General features: G+C 38.6%; 1 protein-coding gene across 4 annotated transcripts; it reads right to left on the bottom strand.

Annotated features, from left to right (window-relative positions):
* Positions 1 to 878: 878 nt before the first annotated feature.
* Positions 879 to 25,143, bottom strand: LOC110454878. 4 transcript variants are annotated; one of them, XM_021504634.1, is made up of 12 exons: positions 24,881 to 25,143; positions 22,399 to 22,458; positions 21,855 to 22,022; positions 16,039 to 21,019; positions 15,267 to 15,461; positions 14,856 to 14,905; positions 13,436 to 13,573; positions 11,800 to 11,900; positions 9,677 to 11,011; positions 8,910 to 9,017; positions 5,488 to 6,592; positions 879 to 5,403 (listed from the first exon to the last, which is right to left on the bottom strand). In XM_021504634.1, the coding sequence occupies exons 1-12, from the start codon at positions 24,918 to 24,920 to the stop codon at positions 4,835 to 4,837; spliced, it is 8,850 nt and encodes a 2,949-aa protein (XP_021360309.1). In that variant the 5' UTR covers positions 24,921 to 25,143; the 3' UTR covers positions 879 to 4,834. The 4 variants fall into 4 exon arrangements, with proteins under 4 accessions (XP_021360309.1, XP_021360306.1, XP_021360307.1 ...); XM_021504631.1 differs by having other exon boundaries at positions 879 to 6,592; XM_021504632.1 differs by having other exon boundaries at positions 879 to 6,592; positions 15,267 to 15,458.
* Positions 25,144 to 26,948: the final 1,805 nt, after the last annotated feature.

Raw genomic sequence — 26,948 nt, 5'->3', positions numbered from 1 at the left:
ATCAACAGATTTCTGCCTGATTTTACTCTCGTTACTAGTTCAAGTTATTTATTAACTTTTAGTTTTACGACTTATTAGTTACTAGGAAACTGTGTACCTGTAAAAGCAGATTTCACATTCGGTATTCCTCCTCGAAATCCCTACGTAAAATAAACGTTCATGAAGGTACAACTAAAATCCCCAGGGTGACGTCACTTATTAACCATCAAACGAGTCTTACCAAGCCGTCATAGCATCAATCGTCATCCTATCTATAGATTAAACGAAATAATCAGGCTATATCTTGCGTACCTTATATGTCTGATTTTGATACACCCACGTATCAATTGATATCTTTTTGTTTTGCTGAAATGGTCAGAAGTCCATTAAAAGAAAATGGACTTTCCATTCTCACAAAAGTATTGAACAGCATTATTTTTCAAATTTAATGCTGGTACAAAAATGTATGAACGCAAATTGGTAAGATAGATACGGTCAATATAGGCATGTAGCCGATTTGCGGTCATACCGTCGTGAACATTGAACAAAATGCTGTTCAATCCCGATATTTGCATTCTAAATTTGTTAGTTAGTATTGACCTATTGACTATACAGACAGGCCAGGATTTTTTCTATTTTAAAGTGTCTGTGATAAACGAGATTCCTGGAACACCTAACGTCACCAAAATGTTTATTTTTAACGAGTATTTCGTGTTATTCGAGGCGGGTAAAGTGACGCTGATTAAATCACGTTGTTAATGATTATAGAGGAACTCGCCATAGAAATGAAAGGTTGGTTTAAAACATGTAAATGTCGCAGGTAATGATTGATGGTTTGATTAAGAAAATATTGTATTCCTATCCACAGGATTCCCCTTAACTCATATCTTTCAAAAGAAAAAGAAAAAGGATTCAAGTATGTATACATACACGGCTTCACATACTGTCTGGTCAAATTTCTAGAATTTCATTATTTAAGACTAACAAGAGTTCACTCTTTTCATTCTCAACTACATGCTTTAAGAGGTGTGCAGATGTACAGTGTAATATGTGAGGGTTTGTCGCAATTTGCAAGTTATTCTGTTCTATCAGCATAACGGTTGTATACAGGTGTATATTTAATTAATTAAAGGAGTTTGTTTAGAGATCAAAATATTTATTTCAAACCCTCTGTATATAGATCTTTTGAATTTCAGACAGTTTCATAAAAAAAACATAAGTGCGACATTCTTTTGATCTTTAGCATGGAAAATGACAGGTTTTGTGATAATGTCTATAAAAAACTAATATTGCAGGTCTTTTAATTATCGTAGATTTGCTAAAGTAGTGAATTTTGCAGAGTCTTCTAGAGATCAGCTCTCTAGTGTAAGCGCTAAAAGTACTATTACAAAATTACTGAAAAATAAAGTTGAAAAAACGTACTCATGATGGTGTTGTTGCACATCAATGCAACTGTAAAGGTCAAGTTAAATTAAGAAATGGTTTGGGACCTGCGAATTTTCCTATTCTAAAAATTAAAAAAATAAGGAAGAAAAATTGAACTACTTTTTTCGAGATTGTTCACATTTTGTTTAAATAACATATTGTCGAAAATGTTCGCTTATTATCATTTTTATTTATAAAATGAAAAACAACGAAGCATTATCATTGCCTCGGCTGTGGAAGTGTGTAGGTCTATCACTAAATATTAGAAACAAATCTTCCAAAAGCATGATTTTCCATATAAGTCGAACATCTCAGAAAAGGTTAAAAGTGTTGACAAAATACACATTTTAGATCCAATAATACATTTTCAAATATGACCGGATCCGTCTAAATATTTACACAACACGTATGGAGAAATGGGTCGGTCTAGACAAATATAATGATGCCCAACACGGACCCACTCAGGTTACATTAGTTACGCTAAGCATACTATATTTTTCTGACAGATATTTTGGCGGTTTTCATCGCTCATCGTATCTACTCGTATATCGAATCTAAATACCTTAACGATTGGCAAGGTAACCCAGGCTCCAATAATCTGGTGTTGATCCGCTTTTCATACATATTTTGGGAGCATAGTTTCGTTCTTCTATGTCATATTATTCTAAACGAACGCCCATCGATATCTGGGTCAAACAATTACATCTATAATACTGATAGAGCCAATCAATATATTGATGATGGGACCACTAAACATAACGAGGTCAAGACATGAAAATGAGATCCACCGATGGTAGACCAACTCAGTTTTATGAAGTATTACTGATTTACCAAATATACCAAGCAGAAGGAAACCATGAATCATTGAGGGTGAGGTAAGGGATGCACATTTGTCATCTCTAATAATGAGGCATAAGATAGGCGTTTACCTGAAACTAAGATAAAATTCTAAGCATGTCGCCTGGCTGTTTACAACGTACCCACTTGTGCTGGGCATGAAGCGGCTTGAGCGATGTAGCTTCAGTCCAGTGTAATCGGATGTTACTGAATAATATCAAGAAAATTACTGCAGACTTATTTGATTAAAACTATTTTGATACTTCTCGAGAGAGAAACGATAAAGTAACGAACAGGGATATTTGCTATTGATGGCAAGGTTTCCTCAAACTTAATTGGTTGTTCATTGTTTACATGTTTTTCTCATTCCATACAGACAATATATTACAAACAGATATCAGCATGAACGTCCAATAGTACTGGTGATCTACTCACACGGGCAGATACCTGAAGTCGTCTACTTCAGAGTATCACCACTTTTTGTCGCCTAGTGAAGTTATTGTGCGGTCTCTTATATTCATATAAGCATGATATTTTGATACGGAATCATTACTTGAACATCTACAAATAGTCCAAGTATAGCTACAGAAGAGTATCAACAAAACAAATACCATGACGGCTAGCACAATGTATATATTCATGTAATTTTCCTACTTCATAAAAATTAAGGAGATGCATTTTGTAAGGATGGAAATTAATACTTACTTACGGCTACATTAATACAAGAGAGGGGCTGGTACTTTCTACCTCGAGAGAATAATACTTAAGGATATGTGTCAGGGTAATTTAGGATACATCTGCATTCCAACTAGTTCCAGCTACGCCAAGAGGTAAATCATGACGCCGTTTAGATATTGAAACTGACTAACATACAGATATTGATTGAGTTTGACAAAAAATAATTGTAAAACTGCAAAATGTAATCAAGAGTTGTGATATTGCTCATCAACAAGCTGTTTGTTAACAGCCCTGCATCAGCGAATTTAATGGTAAATTTGCGTGTGATGATACAAATGACTTGCCATAATAAAAACATATATATATTAAACAAAACGCGGGTGTTGTAATTAATCGTTGACTAGAAACGGGAGATGTTTTTATATTTTCTCTCACAATCTTACATCAGGCTGTGGTGGGTTCTTTACAATAAGCAGGTCAGACTGTCCTTATATCATTGTTTTTAGAGTGATGACCATATACATACATTACAAATAACTATTAACTACTATTGGCAATAGATACAATATACACGCACTTTTAAATAATTATCACAACACACACTGTCTGTATAACAATCATCACACACTGTATGTATAACAATCATCACACATTGTCTGTATAACGATCATCTCACACGTGTCTGAATAACGATCATCACACACTGTCTGTATAACGATCATCACACACTGTCTGTATAACGATCATCACACATTGTCTGTATAACGATCATCACACACTATCAGTATAACGATCATCACACATTGTCTGTACAACGATCATTTCACACGTGTCTGAATAACGATCATCTCACACGTATCTGAATAACGATCATCACACACTGTATGTATAACGATCATTACTTACACGTGTCTGAATAACGATCATCACACACTGTCTGTATACCGCTCATCACACACTGTCTGTATAACGATCATCATACATTGTCTGTATAACGATCATCTCACACGTTTCTGTATAACGATCATCACACACTGTCTGTATAACGATCATCATACACTGTCTGTATAACGATCATCACACACTGTCTGTATAACGATCATACGCTGTCTGTATAACGATCATCTCACATTGTCTGTATAACAATCACCACACACTGTATAACGATCACCACACACTGTATAACGATCATCACACATTGTCTGTATAACGATCATCACAAACAGTCTGTATAACGATCATCACACATTGTATAACGATCATCACACACTGTCTGTATAACGATCATCACAAACAGTCTGTATAACTATCATCACACATTGTATAACGATCATCACACACTGTCTTTATAACGATCATCACACACTATCTATATAACGATCATCACGCACTGTCTGTATAACGATCATCACAAACAGTCTGTATAACTATCATCACACATTGTATAACGATCATCACACACTGTCTGTATAACGATCATCACACACTATCTATATAACGATCATCAGGCACTGTATGTATAACGATCATCACAAACGTGTCTGTATAACGATCATGATACACTGTCTATATAACGATCATCACACATTGTCTACAAATCATCACACATTGTCTGTATAACGATCATCACACACTGTCTGTATAACGATCAACACACACTGTCTATATAACGATCATCACACATGGTCTGTATAACGATCATCTCACGCGTGTCTGAATAACGATCATCACACACCCTCTGTATAACGATCATCACACATTGTCTGTATAACGATCATCACACCCTGTCTGTATAACGATCATCGCACCACATGTATCTTTCCACTTATCATTAGGCTTTGTACAGTCTGTGATCACTCGAAACTGTCAGTGATCACTATGCTCATCAAACATATTTCAATGATCATCAGACATTTTACAATGTTGCCCCGGTATTTTCTGTCACACAGCTCTCTGTCTCTATGGCAGCCATATGGATGATATTCCCATCATTGTCTTTAACAATAAATGCCTCGTGACAAACAGTTACAGTGGTATCGCTTAAATCAATGTTATCTCCCTTTTCCGAAGGAACGTTACTGCAGATTTGGTCTTTAACATCAGACATTGCACAACATGTCTGCTTGTCATTATCACCGGTTTCTGTCATATGTTCACCTGAATCAGTAACTTTATGAGTAAAATGTTCTTTTGAATAAGCAGCATTGTTTGAACAATTCTTATCTGTTTCTCCATTTGCTGCCAGTTTGGCGATGGCTGCGTCCTGCCTTGGTGGAACACTTTCCAAAGAAGTATCCATATGTTCTACTAACTGACCTGTTTTTACCACTACCGGATCAGTATTAACTGCTGCAGGATCTGTAGGTTCTGCGGTATGACCTATATGTTCTACCGTAAGACCTGTAGGTTCTACCGTAAGACCTGTAGGTTCTACCGTAAGACGTGTATGTTCTACCGTAAGACCTGTATGTTCTGCGGTATGACCTGTATGTTCTACCGTAAGACCTGTAGGTTCTACCGTAAGACCTGTAGGGTCTACCGTATGACCTGTAGGGTCTACCGTATGACCTGTATGTTCTACCGTAAGACCTGTAGGTTCTACCGTAAGACCTGTAGGGTCTACCGTATGACCTGTAGGGTCTACCGTATGACCTGTATGTTCTACCGTAAGACCTGTATGTTCTGCTGTAAGACCTGTATGTTCTACTGTCAGACCTGTATGGTCTACTGTCAGACCTCTATGTTTTGCTTCATTATCTGTATTTGTAACAGTCTGTTTAGCACTATAGTTTGTCTTTTCAGACTCTTGATTTGCATCAGTCATTTCCACACTGTCAATATGATGGTCAACACATGTAGGTTTTCTCACATCTGTTTCTACATTTGTCATCACTGCATCAACTCCTGCACCAACCCCAGACTCAAGATCTTTAACGTCCGACTTCGTTTCGTTTTTCACCTTATCAGTATCTAACAAACTTGATGCTGTTACCATAGTTACAGCACTAGAATCTGCCTCAGCACTTTTATCTTGTAGTTGTGTTTCCGACTCCACTTCGTTATCCTTACTGTGGTTGGCAAGAAAATCTTTCCCAATCATCACCTGTTTAACTTCAGAGTTTGCTCCATCCGTGTAAATAACAAAACCATCCTGATCCCCAATATCGCCCTCTTCACTTATAATCAGAATATTGTCCATGTCAGATGAATCTTGAAAAATGTTCATTTCATTTACATCACCTGTTGTTTCCATGGGAACAACTTTAGTGACTGGGCTGTTTTTAATGTCACAAGGAAATCCTTCAGTACTACAATCACCTGCATTCTGCACCACCACAAAATCTCCATCAGAGTCAGCACTCACATTCACATAAACAATCTTGGCTCCATCTGAGTCCACAGTGACTCTACCAGTCACTTCTGTGGTAGGTTTTTCTACTGTGGACCGAGGAACCGACTGTATAACTGTTCCCTCTGATTTGGTTTCCATGGCATCAGTCTTCTCATTCTCTGGTTGATGCAGGGTGGTGACCTTCAGGTCCCCCTGGTCATTGGTTTCTATGGTTACTGAATCCCATGATGACATAGCCTTGTTGTGTTCCTCCACATGTATCTTAAGGTTCTCAGCCTTGTCAAAAGTATCGCCACATATACCACACACATAGGGTCTCTCCTGAAACAGAAGTCAAATGCACTTATTCCACAACATCCATAGACTGTAGTCGACACAAATGTATATAAATTCCATCATTTTAAGTCTATTATATTTTTCATTAAATTCTTATGGTAACTTCAGTCCACTTGAATATCCTGTTCTAAAGATTAAAAACATACAGGTGGTCACCAAAAGTATTCACTATGGACAATCTTTATATTTTCAAGTAGACTTTTATAACACCTACAGTACACTTTTAAATGTATATTCATTGTCACTTGGCTCTGTCATTTGTAAATATACTTCTGCATCTGAGGGTGTATCTTGAGTTTTTCCTTACTTGTGAGTGTCTGAGGGTGTATCTTGAGTTGTTCCTTACCTGTATCTGTCTTAGGGTGTATCTTCGAGTTATTCCTTACCTGTGTGTGTCTGAGGGTGTATCTTGAGTTGTTACTTACCTGTGTGTGTCTGAGGGTGTATCTTGAGTTTTTCCTTACTTGTGTGTGTCTGAGGGTGTATCTTGAGTTGTTCCTTACCTGTGTGTGTCTGAGGGTGTATCTTGAGTTATTCGTTACCTGTGTGTGTCTGAGGGTGTATCTTGAGTTGTTCTTACCTGCACATGTGTCTGAGGGTGTATCTTGAGTTGTCACTTACCTGTGTGTGTCTGAGGGTGTATCTTGAGTTTTTCCTTACTTGTGTGTATCTGAGGGTGTATCTTGAGTTATTCCTTACCTGTGTGTGTCTGAGGGTGTATCTTGAGTTGTTCTTACCTGTGCCTGTGTCTGAGGGTGTATCTTGAGTTGTCACTTACCTGTGTGTGTCTGAGGGTGTATCTTGAGGTTTTCCTTACCTGCGCATGTGTCTGAGGGTGTATCTTGAGTTGTTCCTTACCTGTGTGTGTCTGAGGGTGTATCTTGAGTTTTTCCTTACTTGTGTGTATCTGAGGGTGTATCTTGAGTTTTTCCTTACCTGTTTGTGTCTCAGAGTGTATCTTGAGTTATTCCTTACCTGTGTGTGTCTGAGGGTGTATCTTGAGTTGTTCCTTACCTGTGTGTGTCTGAGGGTGTATCTTGAGTTATTCCTTACCTGTGTGTGTCTGAGGGTGTATCTTGAGTTGTTCCTTACCTGTGTGTGTCTGAGGGTGTATCTTGAGTTATTCCTTACCTGTATGTGTCTGAGGGTGTATCTTGAGTTGTTCCTTACCTGTGTGTGTCTGAGGGTGTATCTTGAGTTATTCCTTACCTGTGTGTGTCTGAGGGTGTATCTTGAGTTGTTCCTTACCTGTGTGTGTCTGAGGGTGTATCTTGAGTTGTTCCTTACCTGTGTGTGTCTGAGGGTGTATCTTGAGTTATTCCTTACCTGTATGTGTCTGAGGGTGTATCTTGAGTTGTTCCTTACCTGTGTGTGTCTGAGGGTGTATCTTGAGTTATTCCTTACCTGTATGTGTCTGAGGGTGTATCTTGAGTTGTTCCTTACCTGTGTGTGTCTGAGGGTGTATCTTGAGTTATTCCTTACCTGTATGTGTCTGAGGGTGTATCTTGAGTTGTTCCTTACCTGTGTGTGTCTGAGGGTGTATCTTGAGTTATTCCTTACCTGTATGTGTCTGAGGGTGTATCTTGAGTTGTTCCTTACCTGTGTGTGTCTGAGGGTGTATCTTGAGTTATTCCTTACCTGTATGTGTCTGAGGGTGTATCTTGAGTTGTTCCTTACCTGTGTGTGTCTGAGGGTGTATCTTGAGTTATTCCTTACCTGTATGTGTCTGAGGGTGTATCTTGAGTTGTTCCTTACCTGTGTGTGTCTGAGGGTGTATCTTGAGTTATTCCTTACCTGTATGTGTCTGAGGGTGTATCTTGAGTTGTTACTTACCTGTGTGTGTCTGAGGGTGTATCTTGAGTTGTCACTTACCTGTATGTGTCTGAGGGTGTATCTTGAGTTTTTCCTTACCTGTATGTGTCTGAGGGTGTATCTTGAGTTGTTCCTTACCTGTGTGTGTCTGAGGGTGTATCTTGAGTTATTCCTTACCTGTATGTGTCTGAGGGTGTATCTTGAGTTGTTACTTACCTGTGTGTGTCTGAGGGTGTATCTTGAGTTGTCACTTACCTGTATGTGTCTGAGGGTGTATCTTGAGTTTTTCCTTACCTGTGTGTGTCTGAGGGTGTATCTTGAGTTGTTCCTTACCTGTGTGTTCTGACTCTGAGGGTGTATCTTGAGTTTTTCCTTACCTGTGTGTGTCTGAAGTATCTTTAGTAGTCTCTTACCTAGGCATGTGTCTGAGGGTGTATCTTGAGTTGTTCCTTACCTGTGTGTGTCTGAAGTATCTTTAGTAGTCTCTTACCTGGGCATGTGTCTGAAGATGTATTTTCAGTGACTGGGCATTTGTGAATCCTGCGTCACAGTACTCGCACACATAGGGTCGGAGCTCAGCATGAGTGATTAAGTGACTCTGGGGGACAGGAAGGAGGGTTATGTATTAGTCTTTAACAATCAGAATCATTTCAATGATATATATACCTATGGTTCTGTAGAAAAGGGAATGGAACTGCCTTCAATATAGACAATGCTATGCACAGCAACTCTTTCCTATTCCCCTTTTACTGCAGATCATACTTGTATTATTCAAAGTGATGGGAAATCAGTTCAAAAAAATACAACCTATTAATTATCTGTTGGAAATGGATATGCTTAATCAATTAATATATTACTTAATGATTTTTTTATGAACATCTCTTTCCGGAAAAAAACACTTTTAATACTTTTGAACTTTTGAACACTTTACCTCTTATAGAAAATGTAAAAATATAAGTTTGATAGCATTGGAGGCTTGTGTTAACATTTTTCCTAAAATTAATAGGAATAGTGTGTTATGACCAGGTGATCAATTAGGAGAAATAACAATTGTCAGAACATGAGATCAATTAATTAGTCAAATAGTTAACTAATTGACTACAGCCAATTACTGACCAATCCCTCATTTCACATTAAAGAAAAAAAAAAAAAAATCCAGTTTCACATGATCAAATATATTTTTCTCATAACATAGGACATGCCTGTTGTTTTGAAATACATGTAATAGTAATATATTTCAGGAATATCGAACGCTACCTTGAGATGGTCTAGGTTCCTGAAACCTTTCCTACAGATTCCACACATGTGTGGCCCCTCAGCCAGCCCCTTGTCCTCTCCCGTACGACAGCTCCTTGCAGAATCCTTCTCCTCCTCTTCCTGATCTTTGCCGATGTCCCCGATGTCTATTGGTTCCTGTTTTATCAGCTCCACTGTGACACGCTCATTGGAGGCATGTTCGTGTCGTTCATACGCTGCTTTTCTGTGAGACTGGAATGAATCAATATCTTTTCCTGAAGACTCGGTTGGTTCAGCAGTAGAGGAGCTGTGTTCTCCGGACACAGATGTACCAAGAACTGTTCCCGCTGTTTTTGTGAACTGCACTAGAGTCTGTAGAAATACTGATATGTCTGATGCCTCTAACCCGCTGATTGCTGTCTCATATTTGTTATATGTGCCGACTGGAAGTCTGCCTAACTGTTCCCACTTCTGCACATGATTCTTGGACCTTAGGTGTTTTGCAAGATGACCTTTCATGCGGAATGCGATGTCGCAGTCATCACAACGGAATGGACGTGGATTATCCGAGGATGATAAATCGCCGCGGACTAGAGTCTGGTGTGGTTCCGACTGCTGATGCTTCATGAAGATGCTATGTGTTTTGAATGCTAGGTGACAGGTGTCACACTTGAAAGGCTTTTCAATGAAGTGAATATTTCTGTGGAGTACTAACTGTTGGTTCTCTTGGAATGCTTTCATACAAATATCACAGACAAACTTTCCTCCCCTCGAAGAAGAATTCTCCCCCAGAATTACATAACTACAGGCTCCAGAACTCTCCTCCTTCTTTGGTGATGTAACTTCAGAACGAATGAAAACACAGTCTGGATCACTAGTGTCTAAAGAAACAGAAACTGGATTTTCAGGATCGTTGACTTTTATAGACTCCACTGATCCTGAGCTTAATTTCCTAGCCTGGTCATTTAGATGTGTGATCAACTTTTCAAAACCTTCAGACCCTGATGCTTGATTGAGATAACTATGGAATGGATGACTGAACTGAAATGGCAAGTACGAGGTTGATGATTGGCCGTCTTCTGATGGAGGCTGATCAGGACTTGTAACATGCAATCTGATTGGTTCTTTAAGACCAATATTAAAAAGTTTTGCAAGTTCCACAGATATTTCACTGCTGGTGGTGGGAAGGGACGATGACAACATTGGGGGCATGAAGCCACCCAGTGGTACTGTGACCAGGAATCCTTTCTGAGATGAAGAAGTGGAATCAGAATTCGACTGATCGTGGCTTGATACAACAAGCTGAGCGTTTTCCTCCTTCGAATGATTAATGGTAGAGGATTTCTCTTCTGTGTTCTGTAATGAGAAATTGTACATTTGTATTCCATTGGAAAGGAACTGTTATCAAATAGTAATTTGTGTATTGCTTTCATGCAAATTAAAGTGCACAAGTTATGAATATCAATGGCTATATTTTTTATTGTTCTTCCATGAGGAAGCTACCTTAGCACTGTCGGAAAACCAGTAAATCGTAATAACCAAATATATTGTATCATATCACAATGCAGAACAAAAATATTGCTGTATGGCTTATTTTTATGTGTTCACTACTTGGACGATATATCGGGATAGGTACATCACAATACATTCCTTCTGTATTGCAATATATATAGGATCTCAAATGAGTTTTCATTTCATATGAGATTTTATGAAACAAGTTTTAGGAGTTTTCATTTTTGCGAGCCTTGGTGAGCAAATATTTAAACTAGAAGACTTGATATTTTAACCATCTAAACATCTATTTTGTATGATACCGATTTAAGTCTTGCGGTTTTAACTTACAGAGCAGGAGAGACAAACATGTGTGGGTGGACTATCAGTGCAGAAGCACACTACTCCTTGCAGGTGGCTTACCAAGGTGAGGGGAGACTACTCCTGGTGGGTGGCCTACCAGAGCTGGGGGTGGGGGGGGGGCTTTTTTGTGGCATACAAGAGATGGGGGAGAAATCTGCCTTTGAGTGGCTTATGAGAACAAGAGGAAACAACTATATAGGTCTGTGGGTGGCTTATGAGAACAAGGGGAGACAACTGCCTGTGGGTGGCTTATGAGAACAAGGGGAGACAACTGCCTGTGGGTGACCTACCTTGTCCACCTGATTTGTACCCAAGGGGAGGAGGATTCGTTTACTGTCGTCAGTCATTGTCCTCATTATCAGTTCACTGATCAGGTTGCCCAGTCGTGTCTCTGCAAAACGAAAAAGCAAGTTTACATACTATTTAAGTACAATTTGTTTTACTGAACCCCTGAGTATTCCGACATCCAGTTTAACCTGACCCCTGAGTATTCTGACATCCAGTATAATATGACCCCTGAGTATTCAAACACCCTGTCTAACCTGACCCCTGAGTACAATAATGTCCTGCAGTACTTAGCATTTAAATGTCATCACATTTCTTATAGAAATCACTGATAAAACTTCTGTGCTCTGACTTGTCTGAGGCCAGGTCATTAAAGTATTTCAATCGATGTTTTTGCTAACATATCAGCAATTAAACAAAATGGAAGGATAGTTCAGAAATACTTCCCATTTTATTTTAGTTCTAGCTAAGCTGATATAAAAAAAAACATTCGCATTATAAAGAGATTTGGCCATTATTAGAGGGAAAAATAAAAAAAAAAAGAGAACAAAACTGGACCTTGAAATTTGTTGGTGGTATTATATCTGGGCTTTACTTTAATACTGACCAGATAAATAGAGGTTACACAACGAGTGGTTGTTGAATATGGTATTTATTTCTCTCGAGTAAGTTAATTTTCAAAAGTTACAAAAGACACGAGCTTTAGCGAGTGACTTTCTGTAACTTTTGAAAATTAACTAACGAGAGTAAAATACATACCATACTCAACAACCACGAGTCGTGTGATCTGTTTCTACCACAATCATGAACATACACACATGTGTTTGTTGACAAGGCTGGCGTAGTGATATGACCCATATGTAAAAAGTCCCTCATTAATATTCAAAAATGACTTTTTTTTTTACAAACTTAATTATTGTCAAAATAATTGTTTCGGCAACAACTTCGTGAAAAAATAAAATAGATAAATGTGTTTAAATATTGAGAGTAGTAGTATTGCATTAATTTACATAAATTAACCACAGACTATATGCGCATAAGCATATCGTACCAAGTCTGCCTCCCGCCAAGTGATGAACCGTTGTAGACGAACTTATCGCTGTCAATATCCAAAACCATAGGCCTACGTTTCTTCGTGACGGTTCTATGGTTGACGTTTATAGAGATAGTTCAGCCATAGTCAGACCGTCTAAATAGCGATAACGGGACGTTGGGAGAACGAAATATTTCCAGACACTGTGACAGATCTTGTTTTGGTATGACGTTGGAACGATATCGAGCGTCTGTAGCAATTTTGCCTGAAACTAGCAGTCAAATCTTTAAGTATCATCTTTTAATATTGCCTTAATAACCCCCCTTTCCGCATAACTTCACAAAGTCACCAACATTTGTCGGATGTTGACAGCCGACGACGTAAACAAAACAGCAGGTGGCAAAAAGCATGTGGAAATAGTCTTCCCGGTCAAAGTTCATCTTCTCGACCAATCAAAACTCTTGAAGGTCATATACCACGTGTGGTATGTAACTCGTATTTATCTAACAGTCTGCGTGTTTATACAATGATCTGAGAGTGGAATAACACAGCGTATTGTGGTAGAAAACAGGAAACTTTAACATAGATTTACTGACAGTGAACAATACCTATGGTTTTGGCTGAGCCACCAGTGGTGTCTGGGGTCTGGGGGTCCACAACAGAGGACGAGCTCGGCTGGCTCTGTTTAGACAATTCTAACAGACTGCAGGCAATCTCAGAGTCCACGCCATCTCCAGAGCTTACACCTATCATGATCAATTAGGAAAAGAAATTCATTAAAATTTGCAGTCGTTAATATAAAATAGATACAATGTACATGTGTATGTTGAAAGTGCAGGAAAAACTTGATGGGATATTTTTCAAGGAATTCCTTTTCTTTACAAGCATTATATTAAACAAAAAATTGCAAGTCATAGGTAGCAGTGTACAGTAGCGTAAGGTGGCCATGGGTGATATTTTTATGCAATAAATCACCCTTGTAATATTACATGTATCAAAATTGAAAAAAAAATAGCACTAAAATTGGCATATACATTAAGTTAACTTCATAATTTCCCTCTCAAAAAAAATATTTTGAAAAATCCACCAGATTGACCTACGCTAAAACGTGAGCATTTCTGTTACTGAGTAGGCGAAATTTAATTTCAGACAGGTTTTAAGAAAAAAATAACTACTTTTGGGGGTCAAATTTTGGGTTAAAAATCATATTTGTTTTTTGCATTTTTTGATGTGGTAACCATGGTTTTCACAAGTCCCAAATCTGGGGAAAACATTTTTAAAAAAAAAAAGTCTTCTAAACAAAATGTACTCTGCTACCATAGGTGTCAACCTCTGAAGCTTCCAATGAGGGAGATCCCCCTCATTCCACATTTCTAATGAGGGAGATCCACCTCATTCCACATTTCTAATGAGGGAGAAAGTGTGTGAAACATGACTGAAACTGCTTTGCTAAATCTATCTTCCCTTTTAATGTATCAAATAACACCAAAAAGCATTCATTAGATTCAGACACTCCTGTCATGATCAGTTCACACACCCTGCGGTAACTAGGAGATCATTTGACCAGAAGATGTAGATTTTGAGCTTGTGCTGATTTGGACTTGAATGAGGAACCTTAGAGGGAGATTTGTAAATTTTGGCTAAAATGAGGAAGTCTTTCTCCTAATGAGGGAGGGTTGATGGACCTCTTACATAGATATATTTGCTTGTTTGATAACCTTTTTTTTGGAACGCTAATGCTATCACTGACAAAAAAGCTAAGTATGGGTTTAACCTTCCTGTGTTTTGAGATTTGCTGCAGTATATCATGATTATACTATTGCAAATCGAGTTTTACAGTTAACACAGAGCTTTTTTTGATCAAAATTCAATTCTTAAAGCAAGAAGAAACTGAAAATGTTTGAGAAGCAGTCAAAACAAATTTCAAACATGTTTGTAATTAAATATTGCCACAATTTGTTTTTATTTTGTCCAATCAATATGAGAGTTGATAGACTCATTCTCTACACAATAGGCTGATTTTCATACCTTGACTAGTATTTGATTCCTTTTGCTCAAATCCATACACAGTTCCTAATCTGAAACATAAGAAACAAATATGATAGAATCTTTTGGAAAACTGGCAAATAATTTCAACCAAAATGTTACACTCTTAAGGGAGATAACTCCTCAATTTCATGTTTGTTTTAAACATGAAATGCAGGAGTTATCTCCCTTAAGAGTGTAGAATTTCCCCCAAAAAAGACAAATAATAATCTTATTAAAGATCGCATTACTTTAGATAAAAATAAAATAATAAATAATAGTTTTGTAATGAAAAGGGTGCACAAACCTTATGGAAATGAAAAAAATGAAGAAATAGCACTTATAACAATGGGGTTGGGTTATTATTCAGTTGTCCTGAACAGATCGCAAGAAAATGGTTATCCAGCTACAAACCTTGGGGTCCCATTAGGTCTATTTGTGGCCATACTATCCCCTGTTGTAATGGAGTCATCACCAGTGTCCATTGCTTTTGATACGACCGGTTTTTCTGATGCTTGGACCTGGAGAATGGGTTGTATGGTGGAGCAGACGACTGGTACCAAGCCAAGGAGACCTTGTTCCACGGAGGACAGGTTTAGGCTAGAACTGCTGTTATACAATCACAAAATATCACATCATCAAATCATCTTTTGTTCAGGAGGCATTCATTGTAAATTATAAAATTTGTCTGTAAACTTAATGCAGTATTGAGGGTATTTCCTGTCGTAAGGAAAAAAATGTTGAATGTTCTCATGAACTGTTGACCCGACCCATTTTTTACTGCTTCCCTACAGAAGGGGCTTAGAACATAAAATGGCAGAATTTTGTAGTCTGCAGGATGTTCAGGAATAAAATGAAACAAAAGATTGGGTTTAGTGCAACAAATGTTTTGTTAAGCAAACCTGCTGCATCAGACAGCAAGTAATTCATAAAGGATTCAATCCCTTAAAATTATAATGGTTTCAATCCCCTAAAAAACACCAGTCATTAACAAAATCATCCCAAATAAAAAAAATGTATATATATTCATGACACACATTTGAATGTGTTTTTAAGTCTTTAAAATGTTATTTAGATAAAAAAAATAAGTTTGCTATTCCTATGTCCAAAGGTCCAATTTGAAAACCTACTGCAAATACATGAGTATATTATATACAGAAAAATTTGTATCGTAAATCAAACTCACCTCTCAGCTGTATCGTCAATGATTTCTTCAGCCCCGACGCTGCCCGGTCTCGCATCCTCCTCTACCTCTATCAGAGTTACCTCGCCTGATTCTTCACCTTCTTCTATGTCGTCCTCGTCATCAGACATGTCCATGTTTTCCTCGTCTTCGTCAGAATCCTCATTGCCCAGACTGACCTTACCCTCGCGGTCGCTGACTATGCGTGCGACCTTTGAGAGGGCACACTGCGCAGCCAGAGCGTTGCTGTCGATCTGTGACTCGTCCACCTGTGTGGGGATGGGGATTATACCTAGTTCTACACACTTCTTGTGGTGAGCCTTGGACTTCATGTGTTTCGTCAGATTGCCCTTGGTTTTGAATGAGAACCGACAGTGTTTACAGTGGTAAGGTCGGAGGTCAGTATGACTGCGGATGTGCTTTTTCAACATGCTTGGTTTCTTGCACCTAATTCCACATTTTTCACACACATACTTTCCCCGTCCCCTTCCACGAATGTATGTGTACTCATCCATACTCTTATACCCGCCTTTGAATGCTGAAATTTTACACACATTCTGGTCCTGTTTGTCTCCTTTTCCGGCTGTGGCCGACTCACTGGCCTGTGTGGTGGTTGGTTTGGTAACCATTGTGTCGGTATGACGCTGGTTTTGTTTGTACGACCAATAGCTGCTGTGAGTAAGCACACCTCCTTTAGATATACCCGAGTTAGGAATGGCACACACTGGGTTACTTGTGTAGTGGGAATCGTACAACTCCAGCAACATTTTACAGCTCAGTCCTACGGGGTTGGGATCGTGTTGCGACAGCTTCCAGTTGGAGTACATAGACACTCTCTTGTTGATGCCTTGTAGCACGTACATGGGCTGAGGACGCTGAACACAACAGAAAGTCGTGTGAGTGTTGACTCTGAGGGAGGGAAAGGAATGTCCAAGCAATGTCAGTGATGCTAGGTTTTTATCACTCTTTGTTGGTGAGGGTGGGTCAGTCTGGCAGCTGACAGCTCCATTGCAAGTTTTTGAGGACAAATCTCCAACCATTTCACCCAGAAGTGCTGCCTTGAGTTTTGACTTGGATGGACTTCGAAGAATTTTTGGACTTAGATCAGTAACATTAGTTGTTTTCTTTGGTACAAATTGTTTGGAGCTACCAATATTTGAGGTGAACATTAGGTGACTGAGGATCTGAGACGGATGGAAGATGTACTGTTCCCTTGCAGTTGGGACCATGATTGTGTCAGACTTCTCTGCCAATATGATCTCAACATTAGCACTGGAAACCTGTTGTTGATCGTACACCGATACACTGGTCAATTTTGTTAGCTTTGCGACTGGTTCTGAATAGGACCTTAGTAGCGTAGACCCCCCAATCAATGGAGATTCTGGTAACTTCCTCTTCCTGTTCAACGCTTCTTGAGAGTCGGTTGCCATAGAGATGGGTATATCTAGACTAGTAGGTACCTCGGCCAATGGAGAGGCAATGCTTGCAGTTCCTTCTGGTGAAAATTTGTCAATACTCAATGACCTTTTCATCAAAAGCTTACCTTTCAGCCTCTGCTTTAGATGAGACTGTGAATCATTGTGGTCAAACCCTGTTTGGATAACCGGTGTCACTGGAATGATAGGAATTACAGATGTCAAGGGACTATGAAGTGCACTAGTCATAAATTCCTTTGTGAGTGAAGAGGCTCGGGTCACTGAATGTGTTTGATTGAGATGCATGTCGGACAGCTTCAAATTTGATTCTGACAAAACAACAGGAGACGCAGGGACCAGCATACGCGCAACACTGGTTTGTGACCCTAGATTAATGAGAATTGGGACAGAGCTCTGTGCAGACACAGTTCCAGAAGTACTCGGTCCGGCCACAGGCCCGATGATCTGAACAGGGACATAACCCTGCATGTCAAAATCTGCCATGTCTTTTGGCCGATTTTTCGAACCTTTTGGACGACCCTTCTTACGTGGAAATATGCTCAGCTCTTGGTTATCTGCAGTTAGTGGGGTCGTAGGGGTTATTGGCATGTTAATTGCAAATGCAGATGATGACGAGGGTAACATTACTTGAATTGGTGTTGTTGGTGTTGCCATGACAACTTGTTCTTGGTCGCTTTGTTTATGTTGAGAAGTGGTGATTTCGGACCTGACAGCACCTGCCTGTATTCCAGCTATAGTGCTTGCCAGACCTACACTGGAATTGCCCTGAGGGATTACTTTTCTTATTACATTCTCTCCATGTGTGAAAAGGCGAACTACTTTTTCTTGGTCGATCATCTCTAGACTGCGTGCTGAAGTGAGCGCCTGGACAGGCTTGGTGACGGAGGCAGTCCCTGAGGGCTTGCAGTAATACAACTTGTGTAGCTCTAGTGTCTGCTCCTTCTTAAAGGACACCTTACATTTGGGACAACAGTGAGGACCATAACTGTCTCCTTCCTTAGCAGAATTCTCCTTCCTATTTTCCAGTTTTCTCGTTTCACCAGTGCTGTCTGTTGGCTTTGATAGCTGTATTTTGATTGTAATTTCCTGACCCTGCTGATTCTTGCCAACCATGGTCTTGGTTTGGAGATCGTTTGAGCCATTCCCCATCGACACACTGACAGTCTGTGGTGGACTTGTACTGGGATCAGAGAGTACTGAAGCCTTCGTTGACAACGAATAGCTTGACACAGAGTTCTGTCTAACCAAAGGTGGTCGGGACTTCAATTCCATCTTCCTGGTTTGCCCATCAGAGCTAGCAACTTGTATTTCATGGCTTGATGGGACATCGTCATCTTTGAGGTCCTGTACCACACCACTAGGAACATCTGTCTGATAATCTGGCATGTCTTCAGCCTCCAGTACTTCTTCAGTATCGTTATCTTCCCTTGATCTGTTTTTCTCTTGCGATTTACTTTTATGACCTAGAGCCCCAAAATCAGGTAAGACTTGTCCTTCTTTGCCAGGTGTTTTACTTTGAGCTGACCCAGTAGAAGTTTGGGTACTATATTCGTGTGTTACTGGGGCAGAGTGGGCCTCTGCATCTACGCTGAGTGACCTTAATGATACATGTGTCGTCACTGGGACAAATACTCGGGGTGAAGAAGGAGTGCCAAGCTGCCCAAAATCTACCTTTATTCCAGGAGTGGAGACCTCACTGTTTTGACGTGATATCCGTTTGTGTCGGGGAGGATCTGCCATTGGAGTGCTGACAATAGCAGCATTTGCTGAAATAAGTTTCTGTATTCTTTCACTCAGCATCTCTGGTGTGAATTCTTTTGACTCCACACCAGCACTACGTGGCTCCAGATCAGGTGTGACTGGTGCAACCGGTTTTACAGTTGCCATACTGACAGTTTGTGACGTCAGACTGGAAGCCATACTTGGACCCCCTGTGGGATTTGATGACAAAACTTCGATAGTGATTTGACAGGAACGATCAGGAAGATTATTAACAGAGGTATAAAGTTTTAAACCTGCACGTGATGCGTTCTTAAAACTTTCACTCAATGCCTCGAGATCACGCAATGCTTTGGTAGCAACGGCAGGACTTGCATTGGGCTGTGGGAGTTTTACAGTCTCCAGTGGTCCCGAGTAGTCTCTCCCAGGCACTTGACGAATCGGACTGCCTGTAAGTTGAGGAAGTCCCATAGACAGAGCATGGAGACGTGGATTCTTATGTTCCCCTAATCCAGTGCTTGCCCCTCCAGTCCCAGATACCTCTTCTTTCTTGCCAGACAGCTGTGGTGTGGATTGTGACATTACTGCCTTCTTCAAAGAAACACTGGCAGGTGCTGTCACGGTGTTTGGAGTCTGAATTATAATTGGAGACACTAGGCCCTGCTTTGTTTTTTCCGCTGGAATCTTCACTGTAGCTCCTGAAGATCCTTGCTTAGGAGCAATCTTTAAATATTGACTTTGAACTTTATGGAACTTTTGTTCGTCTGCTTGGCTAAATTTTCTCTCTAGTTGAGGCACAGTGACGTGTTTAAGAGGCTCTGTCAGTGAAAATGACCGTTTCAGCTTAGCTTTAAGTCTGTCATGGATAGTTCTAAATTTGTCTTGTTTTCCGTCAAATTTCGACTGGGGAACCTCTACTTTTGGGCGTTCTTCTTTAGGTTTCTCAAGATATTTGGCAACTTCTTGAAGCACATGAATCTGAGCGTGCTCCCGTTTTTCAGATAATTCCTCTACCTCATGAACAGCCTCTGCCTCCTTCTGGCTTTCGCCTCCTGACTCAGTACCACTACTGTTCTCATCAGAGTCGTCCATTTCCTCCATGTGAGTAGCCTCCTCCTCACCAATGTCAATGCTGGTTGACTGACCAGTGGTCAGGCCAGACTTTAGGGCATGTGCTCGCGACTTACAGTGTTTGTAAAGATTACTCTTCGTCTTAAAAGAAAATCCACAAGACACACATGGGTAAGGACGTTCCCCTGTGTGCGCTCGTAAATGTTTCAGCAAAACACTTGGCTTAGCACAACCCCTGCCACAAAACGGACAGATGTGCCGTCCAGGCTTCTGTGGGTGCTTCCTCCTACGCCCAGTTGTTTCTGTAGGAACCGCTGACAGGAGAGTTGTACCCCCTGTCTGGATCACAGTCTCGGCAGGTTGTGTTTCAATTGTGTTGATTTGTATACTTTGATAAGTGACAGTGTCCATATTCGGGGATTCACCTGAAGGTACACTTATCTGTTTACTGTACTTTATCCCGTTAACTATTTCGTCTAATATTATATCACTAGGCAAGATTGTCACGATATTTCCATCCACTTCCTGTACTGTTGCTTTCTGGGTCTCGTCAATGATGAGCTGTTGGGGCGACTTGAGGCGTTGTCGGGATATATTCTGTAGTTCATTGTCTGTCACCTGGAAAAGTGCCTCTAAAGACAAGTTTCGTTTCTCTGATGATGCCCCAGATTGACCTCCAACACATCCCAGTGTCGAGTCCTCCTCCACAGCACCACAGTTATCCCCCTTTACTTCACATGGTTGCTCTTGGAATGAACCTTTCATGCAAAAAAAGAAATACAGGGATTTTTCATTAATTTTGGATGCAGCCTTTCATTCTTATCTTGGGAAGAATATATACCAATTGGGAAGGAAATTTTCAGGAATGAATTTAGGTAATTTTAGCATAAATATGAAATAAACGTCACTAAAAAACATTGAAATAGTCAAAAAGTTGAAACTGAATTACCTGTAACTGAATTACCTGTTTTTCATTTTTATTGAAAAGGACATTTTTTACATTAAGGTAAAATGGAAAACAAAATGGCCAAGGCCATACTATACATGTACAATTATCTGGGATGAAAAGGGTTTTAATCCCAGAAATCAACATTTTGATTCCCTCAGAAAGTTCTGAGGTCATCTTTTCAACGGTATCAATGAAAATGCTGATACAAATTCACAGCCAACTTTGCAATAATAATTGGGGGGGGGGTCAAAATAACAGCACAGAACATACTGTAGGTTGTGCTAATGAGGTGTCACAATACATTCCAAGGAAAATTAATCTTTTTTTTTTCTAAAACACTGGAATACAAAACAAGTGCAAAATAGAAAGTGTAAATATATTACTGGAAAGTGTGAGAATTGACGATGTTTAGGAAAGGAAGCTATTCTATGGCATTAAAGTAAGTGCTATAAAAGGAGAGAGGAACTTGTGGACATATATCCCAAATGTCATGAGTGTATGATATTGGTAAATATAAAATTTAAAAAACGAAATTATTTTTTCAGCCAACTGGCTCTAATTTTCAGCTATAGGACAGAAAATCTCTAAAATATTTTGGTCTAGTTCCTCTCCGGATTGTAATATTAAACATATTATATGTATACCTGTCTGAATCAATCCTTCATCGATAATAGCAAGATGTGTGTCTGGTGTCTGCTCACCGATGCTCTGTCTGTCCGGCTCCGGTGACTCGTGTCCATCGGGAACAGCATTTTGTATGGAACCCACAGCCGCATTTTCCTCTTCATGAGTAAATACTGGTGATACATCACCTGGTGAAGAAAGTTACAAGAAATATATTACTGGCCATACTTAAGGGCTTCATTTTAAACTGTAATGGAAATATACTGGCCTATGGATTTGAAATGAGTAAAATATTAAAAATGGATATTTTAAAATAATACAGAAAAAATATTTTTGGTTTAATTTAAGAAGTGCGGCAGATTTTAATTGTACATATATATATATATAGGATTATCATTGCCAGCTTCTAGCTTCGCGCTTAAGAGGCTTATCCCCTTATAGCTCATTAGTAGAGCGAGCGTTTGACTAGGACCCTAGGGATCGTGGGTTTGATTCCCGATAGAAGCACACTACTCTCTTTCCTATCACAGAGGTATTAACAAAATGGTTGTCTGAAATTGGTACCTGTCGGTTTGGCCTTCTTAGTACTGGAATCTTTGCCATCGTTTTCATCGTCTAATGCACCTAAAACATATATATGTAACATTAACAATTGATATATATTCAAGGTAACATATCTCCCTAATGACATTTCTGATCAACAAGGTAGACACTTAGAACACGCAAAAACAACTAAAATCATGTTAATGAATTAGTTGGAAAGGGAGGTAATCCATAGATAAATATATAAATATAAACTTTATTTATTTTACGACAATTATAAAACAAGTTATTTCAACTTGTATGAATTAATCACTCTTGTTGGCCCAGTTGTTAGCGTGCAGGGGGTCTTATTGTGGGAGGAAACCGGAGTACCCGGAGAAAACCCACATGGTAGGGCAGGTGACCCCATACCTTTTCACATACGATCGCGATCGGGGAATCGAACCCTGGTCGCCATGGTGAAAGACAAGTGCGCTATCCACTGCACCACCCGACCACCCTACCAATCCATAGATAAGATCTAGCTACAATTTTAAGGACGATAATATATATATAGATATCAGATCATAATTCTAACATAATTCCCATTGGGGTAGTGATATGAAGAACATATTCGTGACGTCGTGACTATATGACGTCTCTTTGACCGACATCACTATATTTTGTGTATTTTTCTGTATTGACGTCAAGAAAAAGATTGTCGCAATACGCATTCCTCGTGGTAACCGATCTGTGCTACCTGATTAAAAAAAACAATTGATCAATGTTACTGCAACAATTTATGCAGCTATGTTGTATAAGAGGTGAATATCCTCACGGTGGAATACATTGACTAAATTGTTGAAATTAAATTGTTGTTTTTGTGTTTATTTCCACGAACTGTATTTTTTTGCCGGAAATGGTAGCGTGTACTCGCGACGTCACAAAATTTAGGTCCCATTGACAAAATAAGACAGCGTGAAAATCAAATTTGACTTTGAAATGCATGATTCAGAAGAATTATAAGAAAAACGGAAATATAAGCAGTACTTAACTGCCTTCTTTGGAAAGTTGTTGTCCTACAATTCTCACAGGATTTGTCTGCAATCCAGTGAGAATTATAGCACCCTTCAAATTAACTTAATTTCCAAAGATGGCAGTTTTATGCTTAAATATACACATGTTATTGATCAATATATATATCGATTAAAATATGAGAAAAATAAAAACAAGAAGAATTATGCTTGTACTGCAAATCAGCATGTCTATAGTCCTCAAAAGACCTACAATTATACCCGAAGTTAAAATGTTGATTTGCCTAATCATCTTACAATTATAATAATTATATATAAAGTGACGTATATATTTGTTAGGCTGTTTTTAAAGTTTTTAACTAAACTTACACAAAAAAATGATTGTATTCAAATAATGTCCTCAATTTATGAATTTACACTTTTTGTATACACTCCTACTTTTCAAATAGTTCATGTTTATGTGTATTCTATAAATAATTATCTGGTGTAATACTGATAAGGGGATGTCAGAGGAAAGAGTTCAGGCCTTAATTAGCTATCACTCACTAAAAGTGTTTGCTTGAACAATGTCTAGAGCGCATTAAACTAGAAAAAAACATATTTATAAAAGAAATATTTACAACAGAAATAAATGATGAGCAAAGCTGTTTACTATTTATGAGGAAGTCATGTTTATCCTTCCCGAGCCTCTCAAACGAATGACGTCATTAGTATTTTAAATTGCATTACTTCGATAGACAGTTAAAGAAGCTATTTTAAAATATGAGCATGGCAATTCTGAAATGTGACAATTCTTCAAAAACGTCGAAACACAAAATCAAAACACGTGAATATGAGAAACGTCGAATAACATATAGCTCGATTGGGTTGTTCCGCAAAATGCCCCATACGTCATCAGAACAGTCCAATATCTACAATGGGTAATGTGCGGTTTAAATAAAAACTCGTGCATGCACGTTTTGGGTAAATTCTGTGAATATTTTTTTTAATTAATTACAAACACATCCTAATATGACTATCTATAAAATATTCAAAGACATATACAGTCTTACTAATCCTACAATCCTATATTAACATGACCTTTTCCCTCGATTTTATCAATAGTGTACCAACCCGTCTTGTCGGACTGAAATTCCCTCGTTTTTTGACGGAAAATGACTCTATAATCAAAGAAATTATCATATTGGTTCTCTATTGTTTCACATTGTTTTCAATGTGCATGCATGTACGTATGCATACTTCATAAATCATCCTTCCTAAGGTTTCAACGCTTAAATATGGTTTACGGTGTTGCATATTTTTGACGAGCGGGGACGCGGGGTAACCCCTCGAGAAAGGTGTTTCCCCAGCAAACAATCAACAAACAATATTCTATGTGTATTGCTCATTGTCTTGCACCAAATAATATGGCAGCTGTATCACATGAAAATACACAATTCACATATTAAAATTACATACAAAATGGCAGATTTTGCATCGAATTAACTTACGTTTCATCGGTAAAGAAATTGTGGGTTTCCGACGTGGCATTTCCCAATGTGTCGCGGCATGGATATCCCTCCGGCTTACAACTCGGGATTTTCTTGGTTTAGCTCGCACAAATACCTACTTATTATCGTCTAGCTGATAGAAGTGAGGTTATAGCTATTCATGGTAATCAAATCTTCATCAATATTTACAAGTTTATAAGGTAAAACTGTAGGAATCCTCTTACAGATCACGGGGATTCTCAATAACACAGACATTTCATGACGTCATATCACCAGTGGTTTACAGCCCAGATCGAGGCTTCGGGTAAACCCGGCAACCCCGAAATAATTCATCGGAATAATGAAAACCGGACTTCATAAGTTGATGGATATTGTGGGAAATTCAATTGATAATGAGTCATAACTATGCCAACGTACTCTTACGATAAATGGAGATCGGGAATCACACGATGACATTTAACAACGTCTGCAGATCTACATAAAATTAGAATAAAAATAGGTAAATTTGCATATTTTGATAAATATTTATAAAGCATCAAAGCTTGATAGTTTTGCCATTTGAGGTTATCTTCATAAATTAAACATTGACTATACTAGTGAAAGTGGAATTCTTGTATGGTGCATACAAACTCCTTTATGTGACTGTTAGAATGTAGGAACTATTTGAAAATATACCATTAACCAGAGACGGTATAATACATTATTATACGTCTCTGCATTGACGTATATATATTACAGAGGGAGTGTTCTCAGTGCCATAGTTGTTCGGGCAACAACCTTTTTTTTTGTGTCCAAAAATTACCAGGACTAACGTTTTTGAACATTTCCCTCTCTAATACCATGGTTTCCCCTTGCCAGCAGCTATATATGTTCAAGTTCAAGTTCAATTTGTTTATTTAAGTGTCACATATCACAATTACATTTGTGTTCATTAATACATATAAAATACTTGTACAAAATATAAATCAATTCCATTGGTACATATAAAATACTTGCAGTTGGCTGTTTCCTAGAACTTAAAATAGTTTGCTTAACATAAAAAATAAAAAATAAAACACTTGTAATAGGGATCAATATCGACATTAGATTATTGTGAGACTACCCGTCTTATTATTATTAACATGTAGGTTGCAGTGACTCAAAGTGCGCTACCTTAGGGTTCGGGAGAGCCCTACCAGCGAAGACAGGTCGCTCTGCGGCACTGCAATCATACGATGTAACTTTAAAAATAAAATATATAAAAAAAATTATCAGTTTAAGAAAAAGGAATAACAGGTTAAAAGTAATTGAGAAATCGATTGGCTCCAAGCGGTTGGGGGGAGCTCTACCGGCGAGGGCTTCTCGAGGTCCCTTCTTAAGGTTACATTTAATAGTTTAAAACACGGTTAAAAGGGCAAAATTTTAGTATTGATCAATAATTAACAAATTAAATCATATTTCAAGGTCTATGACCTATGGTTATAACAGGTTAAAAGGATATTGAGAAAACGATTAGCTTCAAGCGGTTGGGCCAGTCCCTACCAGCGAGGGCTTTTCGAAGTCCCATCTCAAAGGTACATTTACAACTTTAAAACACGATAGAGAAAAATAAACTTTAAACATTGATCATTTCAAAGTTAAAGGGAGCTTACCCACTTGCCTAAGGGTGTTACCCAAAGTGATTGATTGATTGATTGATAGGTTTTACGTCCGCTTCACTACCGAGTAGTTCGGTTATCCAGCAGACGATGTTACCAAGTTGTACACAAGTTTTATTTTTACACTCACGCCACACGTATACGTGCGTAACAAGAGGTCACATATTACATAGTATACATTGATGGACAAAGTACACACATTATATGACACATGATACAATTTATACAATAACAACCCATTTCAATAATTCTTTTAGCTGACTTATTTTAGATATTAAGTAGCTTCATTACTCTTTTTACATTTACTTACTTTTGTTAAAAGTACCGTGTTATATATTGAGAACATTCCTTTCATTTTGATATAAGTTTGGTTGACAAAATAATAATTTGGTATATAAAGTTGTCTAAGAGCTACAACAGATACATTAATC

Source organism: Mizuhopecten yessoensis, unplaced genomic scaffold (assembly GCF_002113885.1).
Source record: "Mizuhopecten yessoensis strain PY_sf001 unplaced genomic scaffold, ASM211388v2 scaffold8079, whole genome shotgun sequence".
Classification (NCBI taxonomy): domain Eukaryota; kingdom Metazoa; phylum Mollusca; class Bivalvia; order Pectinida; family Pectinidae; genus Mizuhopecten; species Mizuhopecten yessoensis.
The sequence above is the reverse complement of the archived record's forward strand: the minus strand, read 5'-3'. Positions and strand labels throughout refer to the sequence as shown.

What these genes read in the sequence shown, in the direction of transcription:
- LOC110454878 (XM_021504631.1), bottom strand. Translation starts at nt 24,920, where the DNA reads ATGCCACGTCGGAAACCCACAATTTCTTTACCGATGAAAC. An exon ending in TGAAGGATTGATTCAGACAG is followed by an intron (nt 21,020 to 21,854) that starts GTATACATATAA and finishes TTTGCATGAAAG; the next exon opens with GTTCATTCCAAGAGCAACCA. An exon ending in GGAACCTAGACCATCTCAAG is followed by an intron (nt 9,018 to 9,676) that starts GTAGCGTTCGAT and finishes CCTGTCCCCCAG; the next exon opens with AGTCACTTAATCACTCATGC.